General features: G+C 37.6%; 1 protein-coding gene across 7 annotated transcripts in view; it reads left to right on the top strand.

Annotated features, from left to right (window-relative positions):
* Positions 1-935: 935 nt before the first annotated feature.
* Positions 936-18,748, top strand: part of foxo (forkhead box, sub-group O) — a 43,827-nt gene continuing 26,014 nt past the window's right edge. For 2 of the 7 annotated variants that reach the window (XM_089463227.1, XM_089463234.1), the window contains exons 1-4: positions 1,010-1,146; positions 2,243-2,710; positions 12,665-12,937; positions 13,049-13,263. In XM_089463227.1, coding sequence (XP_089319353.1) covers positions 12,733-12,937; positions 13,049-13,263 — 420 coding nt within the window. In that variant the 5' untranslated portion in view covers positions 1,010-1,146; positions 2,243-2,710; positions 12,665-12,732. Of the gene's footprint in view, positions 1,456-2,242; positions 2,711-12,664; positions 12,938-13,048; positions 13,264-18,748 lie in introns of all 7 variants that reach the window. The other 5 variants (XM_089463233.1, XM_089463229.1, XM_089463228.1 and 2 more) reach the window with 5 other exon arrangements.

The raw sequence follows: 18,748 nt of genomic DNA on the forward strand, positions 1-18,748 counted from the left end.
TATTAAACTTCCAATATTGAAGACAATACTCATAATTAGCATTTGCTGTATTAAGTTAAAAGCATTTTGAACTGGTTCACTAACTGGTTCAACTATAAAACTCTAAAATGGAAGCAATGCTGTTAAAGAAGAAGAACCAAGCACAACAGTGATAACTGGCCCATGAATTGCCATCGATCGCACAGCCTCGAGCCCGGAGCACTTTCGCATATTGCATCTGTGTCGCAGTCTGGGCCATAAAGCGCTAAGCCTTACTTAAGCTCAGGCGTCTAGACTTCATTAGCAGCGTCATTTTTGGAATTTATGTGGCAGCCACATTAACAACTCAAATGTCCGGGGACAAATGAACGAACCAGTCTATGCGACGGAATTGGCTGGCGGCCACTAATAAAATTCGTGTTATGAATGCGTGTCTAGCAAACTTTTTCTGTTATTTTTTTTTATTTATTTATTGTATATCTTGTTCGACTGCAATTTTTCGGTAAATTTCCCACAGCGACTGCGACGCGACGCGTGCGCGCGCAGATAACAAACATTTGGCCCATTTGCCAGTTATCAGTGGCATGCTGGAAATTTGTTGGAAACGACTCGCTTCCAAATTCAGATCGTCGCCAAAGAAGATGGCAGGCAAAACAAACTAGAAAATATGTTCATTTGTACAAGCATACACACACGCACACTAGGGGCTTTATTACTCAATTGCTGTGTGTGTGTGCGCTGGTATGTGTTGTAAGAATATGTGAGCGCCAAAACACAAAACGTGCATTTTAGTGGAACTCAAATATGTGGATTTCAAAACAAGCACACATGCACGCAGCTACCAGCGAGAGAGAGCAAGCTTTGTCTCTCAGCGTCCAACAACATCTGTGTGTAGCTCACACCATCATCAAACACCAACACTATTGCACAGCCGACACAAAAGAGAGAGACGTGCCGGGCGCGCTGCCTGGTTCGCTAGTGGCTGGCTAGCTGTTCGTGTCGCTTCGTCGTTGTCGCTGTCGCCGACGACGACGACGACGACGCTGCTGTCGTTTTGCCGCTACTTCGGTTTGTAGCATTTCGTATACCAATCAGTTGTCAGTTCGCATCCAACTAGAAAGCAGTTAACGAGCAGATTCCGTTGCGTTTGCGGTTAAAAGCCACGAGGTCGATCAGCGTTTAGCGCGCTACTTAACCCCCAACGTCACCAAATTCTTTCGAGTCCAAAAAGAAAAAGAAAAAAACCGATACGGTTGATCACGTGTTTACTCCTCCGCTCTCTAAACTCCGCCCCGCCCCTGCTACTCCATAGGCGAACAATGAGTGAACTCAAAAGTAAAGAGTTTAGCAAAATTCCAAATCAAAACATTTACATGTGAAAGAAAGAAAAAAGTGAACACAGCATAAAACAAAATACACACACACACACACAGATGCAAGAGCAATAATAAGAAATAGTGTATGAAGGAATGCGTAGTAAGAAAGAAAAAGAGCAACAAAATAAAAAATATCGTAGCAAAGGCTGGAATGATCTTTTCTCATTGTAGCTTTTGCGTGTTTTTTTTGGTATTTTGGAAATTTACTGCTGCCGGCAGAGCTGCGCACACACATGCATATATATATATGTATAACACAAACACAGACATTAGTGCGAAATCAAAATAGCTGCTCAAATTCAAATTTGACTATGGCAAAAATAACAACAAAACAGTAAACGTGCTTATATGTGTGTACATACATACAGACCAACACGTATACATATAAACTTTTCCATTTGAACTTTAAACACACACACACACACACACACAGGGGCAAACATGTGTGTTCTATCTGCATAAGCTTTTGTACAGATGTTTGTTCGTATGAACGTGAGCGTGTGTGGATCATTAGTGAGCGTGCATGTGTTTGTGTGCCTTCGCCGTCGACGTCAACTGCGCCGCACGCTTTCATTGAATTCTTATACGAATTCCAATTAATTTCTGTATGCGTCCAATTGGCATGAATTGGTGACGTGACGCGATCTCGCGTGCTCACCTCTCTTTAGATGCCCACTCTCGCTCTCGTACTGGCTCCCGCTCTCTTTGCCTGTCTCTCTTTTCGCAACGTGCGCGCTCTCATTTTATACGTATTTACATTTCTACATAATTTGCTCTTGTTATTGCTCTTGTTTTTGTACTTAACTTTTTTTTTTGTGTTTTCTTCTGCTCCTGCTTCGTTTCTTTATTCGTTAAGTAAATATCGTTTTTAATTTGTATGTTTATAGCTCAAGCAACAGCAACAGCCGCCCACAAAATATCAACAACAACAAGTGCTTAACTTATGCAAGTGTGAGCAGCTAAATACACACATACATACACATATGATTATCGATACATGAGCATGTGTATGTGAGAAAGAGAGAAAGAGCAAAAAATTATGCCAGTTAGCTTCAACAAAAGAAAAAAACAAACGAAACTAAATAATAATAATAAGAATAATTAAAACACAATAAACCGGCACAAGTTTTGCTCAAATTAACAACAACAAATGCAAGCAACGTGTATTTAATTAATAAATAAGTGCACTATAAAACGACTCACGTAAAAGTGTTGACAAATAATTTCAATCATAATAACAAAACAAAACAAAACAGTGCATAATATCAGCTGAAAACAACAACAACAACAACAAATTTAAAGGGAACAACAACAACAACAAAGCTCAGAGGCAACTTCCTATTGGCTCAATATAGGTAAATACTTAAAATATGCACATACTACATTCTAATAAGAGAATGCGCACATTCAAGACTTGTGTTCAATTAACGCCTTTAAGGCGTGTCACCAAGGGAGCTACAATTCTAATTGGCATGTGTATCTATCTCTATACAATAGTAATCCAGTTGGTGAATGAGTTTATTATGTGATTATGTTGATTAGGCTCCAATAGGAATGTGCACAATGTCAATAAACCATCCAATTAGAAATGCAGTTTACTTTAACATAGTCTAATAAGTCTAATAAGCAATAGTATACAAATAATTAATTGTTATGCATTTTGTAATTGTAAAGTATTAGCCAATCAATTATTGTTATGCGTTTGTGCATTAAAATAATGGCATTCCAATTGGAGACTTGCAAATCGTATTGCATTCAGATGTATTCTAATTGAAATGTGAACAATTAAGACTTGTCCAATTAATTATTTGTATGAATCTCTGCATTGAAAGAGTAGTATTACGATTGGATATTTCGATTTGTCAGTCGTTTAGATGTATTCTAATATAACTAATTATTATTATGTATTTGTGCAGTCAAGTAATATTATTCTAATTGGACAATTGTCTACAGGTATATTCTAATGGGATTATATATATTATAGACTTATCCAATAATTTATTGTGCATTTGTGCAAATAATATGGAAATGGGGATTATGATTATAGGATTAAGAGTCGAAAAAATCAATTATTAAGCTGTGCTCTTATAAGAATATACATTTTAGATACACATCTAATTAATTATTATCAGATAGATGTAGTAGTGTTTTTACACTATTTGAATATTTTGGTTAGTTATGTAGCTTAATAAGAGTTGTGTATTCAAACAATAGTATTCCAATCGGATATTTGAATACTCTGCTGCTTAGATTATTTTCTCTTTGTAACATATATTTCCTATAAAAATATGATTTAAGAGAGAATTTTATTCAAATAGTGCCCAGACCCTCCGCTACACATAAAATGCTATAGGAATATTCGCGAATATTATTTGAGCGTATGCGTAGAACTCCAATTGGAGAGCAGAGATTCATATTGGACTGCAGCGCTTCGATTTTGATTAGTGAGCGTTTTGTTTGAAAACTCAGTGCAGAGATCTTAATTAGAGCACGCCTGATAATGTGTCTAAAAATAGCCTGCGGCGCTGATAGCGACGACTATAGCGCGTGTCGCTTCGCTCTCCCGCTCCTCCGCCCGTCCCCTCTCCTTCTCGTCGTTCCCTGTCTCGTTCTCACTTTGCTCTGGTTCGCTTTACCCTTCCAATCGGCTGTGTGGCTTATTAGCTGGCGTTTAATAGTTGGAAAGAGTCTGATTCGTATAGCAAACTCTCAGTCTTATTCGATTATACTGTTAAAGTTAATTGGAATAAATAGATTTTAAATTATTTAAATACAACACTGAAACAGTGAAAACTTTTGAGCATTGCATCTCACTCAATTTTGAATTTGTTTATATTTCTAGCTGTTATTACGTTAGTTTCGTTAGTTAATAGGTATTCTATTTTCTTGCTGTTCTTTAAATATAACATTTTATATTTTGAAATAGATTTTATATTTAATTATTGATTTTCTCTTATGTTGGCCTTTTTTTGTAATCTCACATATTATTGACATTGAAGTGCGATTAAGCTCTAATGTTTTTATTAAATGGGTCGATTCTAATAGTGATCAGGGTCTGATAAGAATTAAAGAGAGTAGAGAGAGAGAGAGAGAGAGAGAGAGACAGAGGGAAAGAGACGACAGCTAGAAAAAGAGAGAGTGATAAGCAAAGAGTGTGCTTATATAAATGTTTATGTAAATGCCTTATCTATAGCTGCTGGTGGTATTCATGTGTGTGTGCATGTCTGTGTGTGCGTGTATTTATGACTCTGCTTTGCCATTTGCTGATATCTTGAGTGTTTGGCGAGCGGGTTTTATTAGATTGTGTTTGAGATAGTGTCTGCTGGAAAAGGTTTGCCAAATAAATTTCATTTTTTTGGTGAAGCAGAAATGAAATGAGAATTGAGGAAAGTAGTAATGCATTTCAAATAATTTGTATATATACATATTATATACATAATATATATAAAACAAATATTTCTACATATTTCAAAGAATACTATGAGCAAAGCATCTATAAAGGTTTCACTCTTATATATCTATATCTATTTATCAATTGATTGATCACATTGAAGTCGATTTCCTTTAGCTACAAAGCGACTTTGATTTATACAGAAAAAGAAAATTGAAAAAGCAACAATTAATAAATAAATAAATAAATATATACATATATAGTATAAATGATCGCAACGCTTCTTGCCGATTCTTATTTGCAATTACAAAATGCCGCTGCCTCCCTCTCGTTGCACCCCTTTCTGGGTGTGGAACGCGCGTGTTTCTCTCTTTGACCTTCCCAAACGGCACGTGTAGAGCGTCGCACAAGTGCGACAGAGCCGGCACATAATTGCACTTCCAACAAGATTCTATTTGAATGCGCTTCCGCGATAATCGAGTTAATAAATTATTAGCATTGCCTATGTGACAGCAGAGATGCGCTACGCCTCTGCGCATGGCCGAACAACTCGATTGATCGAATCGATGTGCTGCACCAGAAAGAGAGCGCAGCGAAAACCAGAATAAGCCTCTCTTTGGCTGCTTTCTTTGCATTCCACTTCGGATCAAGCACAGTGGCGGGTGGGTTACAACTTTGTTACAGAGAGCGTGAGTGGGAGAGGCGCACCAGAGAGAGAGAGCGCGGACTCTAGAGAGCGAGCAAGTGCAATGGGCGCGTGTAGCGAGTGTCAAGATGATTTACTTAAGACCAGCAGCTAATGAAAACTAATGACGGAATCATGCAAACTAGCACACACACACATAAAAGAACATACGCATGTATCGTATGCAAGTGTAGGTGAGTGAATTGGCGTAAATTGCATGCGTAAGAGGGAGAGGGAGATGTCAAGTGGCTCTTGGAACTTACGCTTAACAGAAAAATGTTAGCATTGTCAGCTTTGTGCTAGGCTTCATGTCAGGGAATACCTAGCGATTGATAAGGCAATTAATTGTGTGTGTACATTGTCTATATATATGCATATGTATATATTTATTTATATACCTCTAGTTAGACATTGTGGAGTTGCAACTGTATGACTATAGCGGACTTTTACTGGCTAAAGGCACATGGCAACGGCAACAGACAATTTGTATACATTTATGTACATATGTATGTGTTTCTTATCTCTTTGTGGCTGTGCAACTGTATGTGATATGAGTGTAGAGAGTGTGTGTGTGTATGATAAAGCGCATCAAGTGCAAAAGATATGAAAAGTGTCTGCATTATAATTTATATATATGTCATTATAAATTATGGTCTATTTATATAATTTATTATGATTAATTATGATTATTTATGATTTATAAATTTAAAAAAATTCCAATTTAGCTTTTACTTATTTATAGTTAATTCTTTTTCAATTAGTCAATTGCAAATCTATATTCTAAATGTCTAGTTAGCTTAATGACTAACTAGTTCACTGTCATTAGTTCACTAAAATCACCAATCCATGCTAAAGATATCTTCTTAATGATATTAAAATCTTTGACTTGGCTAGATTCAGCTCGCTCATGAATCTGTATCTTTTACTATATATTCCTTGGGAAAGTTACGATTTCACTCTCGCCCAATAAATGGAAAAAGGTCGCTCGATCAAGTGTGATCAGCCAGATCAGAGACCAGAGACTCTGGCTCAGCATCATTTACATGTGAACTGGAGTTGGGTGACCAGTTAAGGTGGCTGCTGCTGCTGCTACCTTTAGCTGACCAGCTGTCAGTTATTTTTGATTGTCTTTCTCGCTCTCTCTCACTCCCGCTGCCTCTCTCGCTCTGTCTTACACTTGAGATGGCGTCTTTAAAGCAAAGCCAACGCTGACATACTTTGCTTAATAATCCTGTTTGACAAGTTATGCCAGGCATTCGTCTCTATCTCTTTATGCGTATATCTCTGTGAGTGTGTGTGTGTCTGTATGTGTGTGTGTGGACTCGTTCTCTTACTTCCACGTAACTGAACCTGGGCCATGTGCGCAAGGGGCTAACTGAGCTTCGTGCATAATATATATATATATACATATATACATATTATATATATAAAATCACATGAGGCGACTCGACTCGGATCATCCGAGCATCATTCGTTAGGAAGTATGAAAACATCTGCTAGAGGTAAAACAAAAAAAACAAAAAATAAAAAAAACAAGTAAGAAAGCTCTAGTCGAGACTGCTCGACTACGAGATCCCCTGAACCCTTGGAGCAATAGATATTTCAATAATTTTTCGCGTCTTTCAGCTTACACAAGAAACACGCACACACACACAGGCATACATATACACACACGCATACAGACACACATACACACACACACACACGCATACATACACAAACGCATACACACACATACACATACACACACACATACACAAACACATACACACACACATACACAAACACATACACACACAAGCACCCACGCATAAACACGCATGGGCTGCAGTGTGCGCTTACTATGAGAACTTAATTGTTTAATAACTTTTTTTATGGACGTACGATCTTCATGAAACTTTCAGATTATGATTATAACATGTATATGCATGTAATTGCCAAAGCACAAGTCTCTAGTATTTGAAATACGCTTTTTACAAAAGTGAGGGTGAGGGGGTGAATTTAAGGGTGGGGGGTAAATTTTAACAAAAACCGAAATTGTATAAATTGCATATAAGCATACATTAAAAATTTGGAGACTCTAGCAATAAAGGTGTAGAAGATATAATTTTATAACTGGTTTTCGATAAGGTTTTTTATCGATAAAAAAAGATCGGGATGAGTTATCGAATTTTAATGATAAACTTGATATGCGCGCTGTAATTACGGACATTTTAAAAAAAATTTGAAGTCTCTAGCTCTTATATCTTCTGAAATCGACGCGTTCATACATACGGACAGACGGACAGACGGACAGACGGACAGACGGACAGACGGACAGACAGACGGACAGGGCCAAATCAACTCAGCTCGTCACCCTGATCAAGAATATATATACTTTGTGGGGTCTGCCACGCCTCCTTCTCCCTGTTACATACATTTCAACAAAACCATTATACCCTGATTTCCCATTGAAAATGGGTTCAGGGTATAAAAAGAACGAACCGAGTTAAGTTGCGATTCACTCTGATAAGAAGCAGATAAATTTTGTTCTTTCAGATGTTCGTTTTTTGCTTATCAAATTTTATGCGTGTGTGTGTGCGTGTGTACCTAATATTCATATTCTTAAGAATATCATAAGAGAGTGAATAAGAGAGGGAGAGAGAGAGAGGGAGAAAAAAACAACTGTTAGCTAAATTACGTAACAAAAATGTATTATTTTTTGCCATTACTCTTTTTGCTTGCGTCCTTCATTATTTGGCTTTCATTCTACTCTCATTGAGTAGGGGATATTGAGAGTTTGGTCATGAAATATGAATAAAGTTATAGATGTAGCCATAGATATACATAGGTACATATGTGTATATATCACTTTTGATATTAATATTTAATAGAATGTTTCTAAATATTGAATAAAACTTGAACCATCTAATGGAATCGTGTTTAAAATCTAATCTAATCTACGGCTAAGAAGTGTCTTAACGAGCCAGTTCATTAGGGAACCAGTTCAACATTGTACTGCCAGTTGGCCATGGCTATATTCAAGTATAACGCTGATTTCATTTGGGATTTTTTGTTCAGTTCATAAATGAACCAGATCATGCTTGCTGTAGCCAATTCAAAAAATTGTGTATCACTTAAGATCGATTTATTATTATATTAGCATAGACTTATTTCCGTTATTCAATTTAGCTTTTGAACCAGTTTGTTGGAGAGCCTGTTCACCTCGGAACCTCTAGTTAGCATTGAGTAAACTCAATGGATACAACTGAATAGGTTGCTCAATGGAATGTGGAATGGGAAGCCAAGTCAAGCAGTCTATAGGGTAACTGATAGTCGTTCATTGCCTACTGGATACACTTTTACCTGTTTGCTGTCGCCGCAAACTTTTGCTTTCTTTTTGTTTGTTTGACATTGAAAATGCCAAAATTGCAAAACTGCAAAAAAAAAAAAAAAAAAAATCACCTCTGGGAATTTCTTTGGTGTATTTCTGTTTCTATTTTTGACAAATTCGGGCATTCGATCATCTGTTGTGTAATGCACAGATATAGAACTAACTATATAGTATGTGCCTAAAATATCAGATGCTAATTTCTCGCCCACACTTTGTTGTTTTTGTTTTTATTTGCCTCTGTCTTTGATTCTCTTTTCATTCTATTTGCGTGATGCTGCGCGGCCCACTTTAAGCAATGAATCTGACTCATTTGCAGGTAGTAATATGGCCAGATATATATATACCTATATATATATCTGATACGTCTGATACGTTTTGCTCTTTAGTTTGTCTCTTGAACAGGTTCTAGTTTTTTGTTGTCTTGTGTCGTCAGTTGTAAACAAACAATATTAAAATATTTTATTTTTATTAAAAATCAATTTGATTTGAATGATAATCAGGCTGATGCTGAGAATATTACAATAACATTTCTATGACGCAGCGAGATCAGATCAACTCAGCAATAATAATAGCATATTCGAAATTCTAAGTTCAAACTTTTTTTCCTTTTGTTTTTGTTTTGCTTTTGTTTTCGTATTTACGTTTGTTGTTCTCAAATCTTTTAGACGCAAAAGGCACCGTCTGTTAGAGTATAGGGTATATAAGTATAAACTAAATCAATGAAGCATTAAACGTAGATTTTATACCAAGTTCACTTCGGGAAATCGATGATAATTGATAATGGAATGCTGCAGCTGATGAAAATGTTAGACATCGATTTGCATGGTGTATAGGGTAGTTACTAGTCGTTCATTGCCACCCATTGCACTCTAACTGGCAACAACAGCAACAAGTAGCCAATTGTCTCATGCGACGCAAATTTGCACACTTTTCCCGTTAGATCTATGCACATGCATATGTACATATGTATGTATGGATTTATGTGTAAATGTATGTATGTATGTATTTCCTTATGTATTTACATATAGACATATATGTCAGGTGTGAACGTTTTGTGATCTATTTTCGAATAGCAAAGCCATTGTGAATGCTTTTTGCAGATGCAGCTAAAAATAGTTGGCAGAACAGCAATTAAGATGTTGACAAATTATTAGTAGATGTTTTAATGACAAACATAATATGTATGAATGTATATAGACGTGTTTTGAAAATATCAGATTGACCACGAAATTTTCTTATCCAAAATTTAGAGCATTACTAATTTCATGAACACGGCAGTATGTATGTGTGCATTGATGTACATATGTATGTAGTATCATGCATATGTACATAGGTATATGTATGCATGCATATGTACATAGGTATATACAGTATTAAACATCTTGCTCAATGTATTTTTTACGTTTTGTTTTAGTTTCTGTTGATTTCGGTCGTTCGTTTTTCGCGCTGTGTCTAAGGTCAGTTTGAGGTGCAGTTCAGCTGTGTTTCTGGCTATTCCAGCTGCTAAAGTAAAGGTGTGAAAATGAGAATGTAAAATCTGAAATCTAATTTCCACTAAAAAGAAACACATTATTCACAGTCGTAAAATTTAAAAAATATTTTGCTAAAAATCATTTGGAAATTTCACAATTTTTTTTGAGCACAGGTAAAATTGAAGAACTCAAAATTTCTCTACCCCTCTCGTTCTCTCTTATGGACATGGCGTATACTCAACAAGAACAACCTTTTTCTAGTTTGTTTCACTTCCGTGTTCTGTGCTCGGTGCTGTCTCAAGGTATTTCGCTGTCGCCATTGCCAGCGGTGCCGCCTCCTACATGCTCAATCACACGTACACACACGCACACAGGTAGAGAGACAATGAGAGAGGGAGAGAGAGACACACATGTATACATAGACTTAGGCCTATGCGAACCATAAACAAAATCAAAAGAAATGTTAAGCAGCAAAAGAAACTTAATAACAACACCTAAGGCTGATTAAATGGGGTATGCACGACTAGTGGATAGTAGGGCATGCTCCAATAAATCAAGGTTACTTGTGATATTTCATGGCTTCAATTTGGATTTAATTTCGATTTTAGTCGATTTATTGGAAAGGAACAAATTTTTGATTGTACATAGTATACTTGAGTTGACTACACCTACAATCTACCACTCTTATATGATGATCTTAGAAGAACGGACAGATCCAAATAATTGGGACTGAAAATTTGACTCTGATGAATAATATACACACATATATATATATATACATGAAGAGTATATTTCACGCCTTCTCCTTCTGACATAGCTTACAACAATAAAATTATACCCTCCTTGACGAAAAAACTTTTGCATTGATTAACGGTCGTTATTTTGCGTCGCGTTCGTTTGTGCGTGTGTGTGTGTGAGCGCGCTCTTTGTTTGCCTAGTGCGTGAGAGCCATTCACACACATTTGAAATTTGTGTCCAAAGCGCTCAATGAGCGCAAAACTTTGTGTGGTCTCTCTTGATCTCTGTGGGCGGTTGCTAAAGCTCGAAATTTAAGAGAGTTGAAAAATGGAATTAAATTGTGTTCAAAGCTTTTGGCTGATAAGCGACTTGGCAGACAACCGCGGGCAATTTTTGGGGGTAAAGCAGCGATGCGAAGGACAGAGAGAAAGATAGAGAGTATGTGCGAGTGTGAGTGTGAGTGAGAAGATAACATTTGAAATTCGTGCAAAGTTCGTCAAGCTGCAGTCAATCTTCAGTGGGGCTTATCAGCGTGTCCATGCAGACAGCGCGGCCAGTGTCAATAGACTTTTGATAATGCGGACATACTGACAGCCAGACGCACATATATATACATACATGTATATATGACATTTATATTGATAGAAATATTTTATGAAATATTTCGGGGCCTTTATTTTGTTTACCCTAATAATAATACTTCTTTTTCCATCTATCTCTTTCTGTCTGGCTATGGCATGCCAAATGTACTTACTACAGCAGCGCCAATTTCATGCTCATTCCTCATAGTGCTTGATTGAGTAATGCATTCTTGACTAGATCTGTTGCATTATCATCTGTTCCATTGTCAGTTCTGATCGCGAGAGATTCCATTTGATTATGTGAATAGATACGCAAGCATAAATATATATACATATACATATATACATACATTTCTATGTATACATATTCTTACACGCTCTTTAACAAATACTCTTATACAGGGCGTGTATTCTCCCTAGTTTTACGTGTTAAATATTATGGAAGCTAATCTGAATAAATATTCATGTGTGGAAAAAAGAGTATATTAGCTTTGTAAATTTTTTATTAGCGTGAATATGAATATTTCAGGGATATTTATGTATTGTTTATATATTTACAATTTTAAGGAATTGAATAGAATGATATTTGATTAATAAGAAATAATACCTTCGGTTGCAGTAGGCTTTTAGTATTCAGCTCTGAAAATTTGATATACAAAATCCTTTCATAATAAAAGTTTTTGAACAATTTACATAGCAGTTCTGGGCAGTTCTAGCGTATTTCTTAATCAATCATTCCCAACTAGTTTGCTCTAACTCGTTCTATATAGCCTTTCAGTACGTTGAAGTTCTATGGGTATCGGTCTATGTTAATCATAAGCGAGTATTATAATGAAATGACTGGGCCATTAGATATAAGAGCCAGTTCGTGTTCTTGTCTAATGATAAAATGATTTAATGGAATTCGCAAACGATGACAATTGGCATTAGCAGATTGAATGGGCGGGTATGGGCGGTAGGGTGGAATTCATTTGATAAAAGCTCAATTTAACTGCAATTCAATTGAAACTAACTCAACTGAACTGAACTGAACTGAACTCTATTGTCGTCTCTTTCTTACACTTGACAGCTTTGAGTTGGGCGAGCTGTGAGAGAAAAGTCAGAAAGCTGCAACTCCCGGACGAACTGTTTGCCATCATGGATGACTTTGCACAGGAATGGCCGAATCTGCCCCGTTCGGATAACGGCTTGCAAATGGACCAGCTAGTTGGGGACTTGCCCACAGACGGGGGCTTCGAGCCCCAAACGCGCGCCCGCTCCAACACCTGGCCCTGTCCACGGCCCGAGCCCGTCGACGAGCTGGACAGCACCAAGGCCAGCAATCAGCAGCTGGCTAACGGCGGTAAGTCTCTCTCTCACTCAACTCAACTCAATCAAACTCAACTTGGCTCGAGTCACTCAAGGATTGCACTCGATTCTCACTTGATTCCCGTTCGCTTTCTCGCACTCACAGATCCACAGCAGGCCATGCAGAACGCGAATGCAGCCAAAAAGAACTCATCCCGTCGCAATGCCTGGGGCAATCTATCCTACGCCGATCTCATAACGCATGCCATAGGCTCTGCCACCGACAAGCGCCTGACTCTGAGCCAGATCTACGAGTGGATGGTGCAAAATGTTTCATACTTTAAGGACAAAGGCGACTCGAATAGCAGCGCCGGCTGGAAGGTGAGTGCTATGAGACTATTAATGGATTTCTTGTGGGAATTCTTCTTAGGATTTTGCCAGTTTACGATTGTCTATTATATGTTTCATGTCTTGAACTAGTTCATTTATTTTACAACTAGTTATCTAACGATAGTCCGCAGATTGATAAGTCTTTTCTGTACTTGATGCAGCTCAGCAGTTAAGATAAGCCAATTAAATGTAATACATATCCCTTCAGTTCATTTAGTTCAAACACTAATTCACTTTGCATGAGCTCACTGTAACAAGCTCATATTAAAAGTTCGCCCAATGTCATTTAAGCTATTACACGACATAAACTGGTTTCGCCTTATTTGACTAGTTCCAACATACGATTCCGGTTCCGGTTCACGATTATTGCGTGCTTTTTGCAGCAAACAAAGAAATTGGTCAAGTTCATGGCCAAAGAGAGTGAGGATGAGGTGTGACAGAGACAGCATTCAAATGCCGTGCTTCGCTTTTCTCTTTCAATCTTTCTTTCACATGTTTTTTTGCGCTGTTTGCTGTGCTTACTTGTTTACTTTTTCTTGTCGTTTTTAATTTGTCGTTTATTATGTGTGCTTCTCTCTTTGTGTGTGTGTCGGTCAGTGGCCAACGTCGTCATCGTCGTTTGCTGTGTTTGCATTGTTGCTGCCACTTGTTGTGCATGTTACTTAATAAATACATGAAATATTACACATGTTCGTTTCGCTTACCATTTCTCTTTCTGCATCTCCCTCTCTTATGTTTCTTTCGCTCTTTCACTCTGTTGTGGTCCATGGCAGTTGCAATTAATGCGCTTTTGAGTAGCAAAAACGTTTTTTACGTTTTGTTTACATTCATTCATACGTAAATAGAAGAGCAGTTACAGTCACATAATCACACACACTCGCACACACAGATATTGCCATTAGCAACAACATATACATATGCGCATATGTGGGAAGCAGTGCAATTGCACTCACTCGCAGAGAGTTTCATGCGTACGCAAATAGAGCACACACATATACGTATGTATGTAAATAGAGAAAAGTAGGCAGACTCAATACACACACAACACTTAAATAGTAAAGCAATGCCAACTCACTGCCTCTCTCACATGCGTGCGTATGTAAATAATACAGTAATTACACGTACACGCTTATTCTCTCACGCTCTCGCAAAGCAAGAGAGAGAGTAACGGCGATCCAAGCTTTGATGTTCTTCAAAACTTTCGCTTTCTCTTTAAGTTTTACTTTTCGATATGGTGAGCTTCGGCAATTGCAAATCAGTTAACGAATTTAAATACTTGTTGATTGTTATCTATGATAGATGTTTATATACATTTACATATAGTAATTATTGCCTGCTATCAAATTAGCTCAAGGTCAATGACATTTGCTTCAATTATTATATAAATTCTGTTCCACACTTGGCGAATTTCAATGGAATATTAGTATTACTTTTTTGTATAATACGCAATCATTAATAAAGTTGTGGTCAATAGAGTTATTTTAAATGCGGGTCTAATAGGAAGTCTTATCAGTTTTCCATAGAATTCACACTCAAATCATATTGGAGTTCGAATTCGATTTCGAATGGGCATTCGCATGTTGTGCCGTGCGTCATGCACGTGATTCTACTCACTCCCAGTTCCCCCAGTTGTTGGTCTAGACTGTTTGTCGTACACCTTAAATAGAATTCGCTGATCGAGCGATATACGAAACCTCGTTCTACTCATTTCATATCTTTTGATGATGTTGGTCTTATAACGTCGAGTTTTGTTATTGTTTATAATTTTCTGACTATTGGAGATTTCGAGGAAGTCGTCGACCGATCGGATGTTCTCTCTGGCTGTCTAACTTTTGTTTTGATCCCTTTTCTCTGGCCGTCGATTACGCGGCAAAATCTAAAAAGAGCCTGATAAAGTAAATGCCACGTAAACTAAAACAACAGTGAGTGTGCGAGTGTGTGTGTGTGCGTGTATGGGTGTATGGAAGTGTGAGTGAGTATGTGAGGGTGATTCGTGTTCTATGGAAAACTGAACGAACTGCTGATTGAGCAAAGAAAGTACGCAGTTTGCATTGAAACACGAGTCGACTTAACATCAAAAACTGAAGTGAGCAGCAAACGACAAACAAGAAACAACAACAAATACTACGTGCAAATACTAGTATGGCTACTACTGCTACTATTACGTATGCTGGCTACTACTGGTACTACTATTTACATGTGCTACTACTATGGTGACTACTACTTACAATGGCTACTACTGCTACTACTACTACTTACAATGGTTACTTCTGATACTGCTATTTATAGTGACTACTGCTGCCAGTATGGCGACTACTATAACTACTACAACTGCTACTACTATTACTACTACTGCTAATACAACTGCTACTACTATTACTACTACTGCTAATACAACTGCTACTACTATTACTACTACTGCTAATACAACTGCTACTACTATTACTACTACTGCTAATACAACTGCTACTACTATTACTACTACTGCTAATACAACTGCTACTACTATTACTACTACTGCAAATACAACTGCTACTACTATTACTACTACTGCTAATACAACTGCTACTACTATTACTACTACTGCTACTACTATTACTACTACTGCTACTACTATTACTACTACTGTTAATACAACTGCTACTACTATTACTACTACTTCTAATACAACTGCTACTACTATTACTACTACTGTTAATACAACTGCTACTACTATTACTACTACTTCTAATACAACTGCTACTACTATTACTACTACTACTACTACTACTACTACTCCTACTACTACTACTACTACTACTATTACTATTACTACTACTACTACTATTACTATTACTACTACTACAACTACTACTACTACTACTACTACAACTACTACTACTACTACTACTACTACTGCTTCTGCTACTACGAGTACTATATACTACTGCCACTACTACTTTTAGTAAGAGAACATTAATTTCTTTTGATAGATTAAATATGGAAATTTGCTTAAGCTTTGAACAATTGTTGGTTTTAGTTCGTTGCATTTCGCTCAGTGTATAACTGGAAATGCACACATTACTATTTATAGTCCTGCCTATTTCCAGTCTTTCCTCTACGCGGCTTTTGGCTAATTTATGCAGCACACAGCAACTGCCAGTTGACAGTTGCTTCCTTTTGGAGCTGCTCCTAGTCTTCCTTCTCTTTCTCTCTCTCTCTCTCTCTCTCTCTCTCTCTCTTTCTGAGTCTGTCCTGCTCTCCAAAACGCTATTCTCGCCTCCTTTGACCAACGCTCTACTCTCTCCCTCTATTGCATTCTGCATTCTGTTATTCAGCTCTCTCTCTCTCTCCTTCCCCCCTCTTCTACCTTCGCATGCTGGCATATTGCAACACCTTCGCATCAGCCGCTTCCTCTTCAATAAAAGCAAAAAATACTGAAATGACATTTGTGGAATTTTAAATTTGTCTTCGTGGTCTGTGGCAACGTTCAACGTTCTCTCTGCTTAAGCCAAAATGAAGCACAGTGGGTCGCATGGCCAAAGAGTGAAGCAAAAATTCAATTACCTGATCTTATGGATAAAAGTTCCCGCTATTGCCTTCATATACTAAAGTTAAATTTAGTTTTCCTTTTTGCTAGAAAATATGTGTTTAGCACCCACGGTGCAACATTTGGCCATTGAACCTGTGCCAAGTTTTCTTAGTGCTCGTCAATGAGTATTTTTTTTGTGGATTTTGCTTGAAAAATATATGTATATATATAAGGAACGAAAAAACTCGCACGTTTGTTAGGGGTTTATAAATATAAGCATATGTATATGTATGTGTGTATGGGTATACCTGTATATGTGTGTATTCTTTATTGGCGTTGGTTCTACAAGTATTAAACATACCTATATACATATATTTTTGACTGAATATTGTATAGTTTCTATAGCTGAAATGTATTAATTAAATGAGGAAAATTCTATAGAAATACTATAAAGCCTATTCTTGTCTCTCTCTCTCTTTTTTTCTTCCATTCTCTCTATTCCTCTGTCTATCACTCTCTTGCTTGTTATCTATGTAATCGTCATTGTAATTTCCTATTCATCTATATTATCAGCTGTTTTTGTGCATGAGACATTCGTTTTTATCAGTGTAAGCCGCGGGAGGTGCATTTCTACATCAATCCGTACAATTTTCTAATCTAATACTCTACTACTTTTGCTTATAATCCCCGTTATGTCATTAGAATAGCGCTTAAGTTAAATCGGCTGTCAAAGCACTTATCTAGAGAAGTTTTATATGTGCATTACTAAAGACCAATGAAAGTTCATTAATGTAAATAAAAATGCAATAAACCGTGCCCTGCCCTGCCGCCCTGCTCCTCCCCCTCTTAAGTAATTCCATTCATTAACTGCGTTTAACCAATGTCGTTTGCGTAATCAATTTGACACTTGGAGCAGCCACTTGTCAGGCGCCGGGTGCAGCGGCAAGGGGCGTGGCCATGTGCCGAGTCGAACTGCGTCTTAGCGAAAACTGCAAATATAAAGTGAAAAGAGAAAAAAAAATTATAAAAATACTGCAGCTGCCGCGCGCTCTTGCATATTTTATCAAATGGCAACAAAATAAAGCGAGATAGCATGCAAACAAGAAACAACAAACACAGAATCGTAGGCGAAGCTTGCCAGCCAGCCTGATGCAAACAACAACACGAAAGAGAGCAGCAGCAGCAGTAGAAAACAACAACAGAACCAGAAAAGAGAGCAGCAGTAGCAGAGAGCGAGCGAGCGAGAGAGAGATAGAGAGAGAGCAACAATCAAAAATATTTGTTTTTTTACACGCTATTTAACTAGCGCTGCTTAGCCCAGCTCCATTTATGCATTTAGCGGCGCATTTTGTAAAACAATAACAAGAAACAAGAAAACAATAACAAGCTCAACACACAATAAAAATAATACTGTGTGTATGTATGTGGGTGTGTGTGTGTACAAAGCAAAAGCAGAAAACAGTATTTTTGTTTTCTTTTACATTTGGCAAATGCAATAAAATGAAACGTGCAAATATTGGAATAATTGTACAATAGAGGGAGAGAGAGAGAGAGTGATCGGATGAGAGAAGCAGAGGGAGAGTGTGAACGAGAGTTGAACAAAAGATAGCGCGAGATCTGTCGCTCATTGCCTCTTTGGCAAGTGCGTTTTCGCATCTATAATACTTATTTATAAATAAATAATAACCTTGCACAGGCCCCTCTTGTCGAACTCTTCTGATCTTTATTTAGCTCGCTCACGCGCTCTCTTTTCCTCTTTACCAGGCTGCCGCATAGTTTTGTTGTTGTATGCTCTTCTGTTCTTGCAATTGTTATTGTTGTCAAATATGCTGCTGCTGATATGTCGCTGTCGCTCTTGTCGTCGTTGCCGTCGTCGACGTCGTCGTCTAACTGTACCGGCAATTGCGTAGTAGACGGCTCGCCTGTCACACGCCCACTTTACGCTGTCGACAGCGACGTCAGCAG

The sequence above is a fragment of the Drosophila arizonae genome, chromosome 2 (assembly GCF_054131065.1).
Source record: "Drosophila arizonae isolate 15081-1271.41 chromosome 2, UAZ_ARI_1.0, whole genome shotgun sequence".
Taxonomy (NCBI): Eukaryota; Metazoa; Arthropoda; class Insecta; order Diptera; family Drosophilidae; genus Drosophila; species Drosophila arizonae.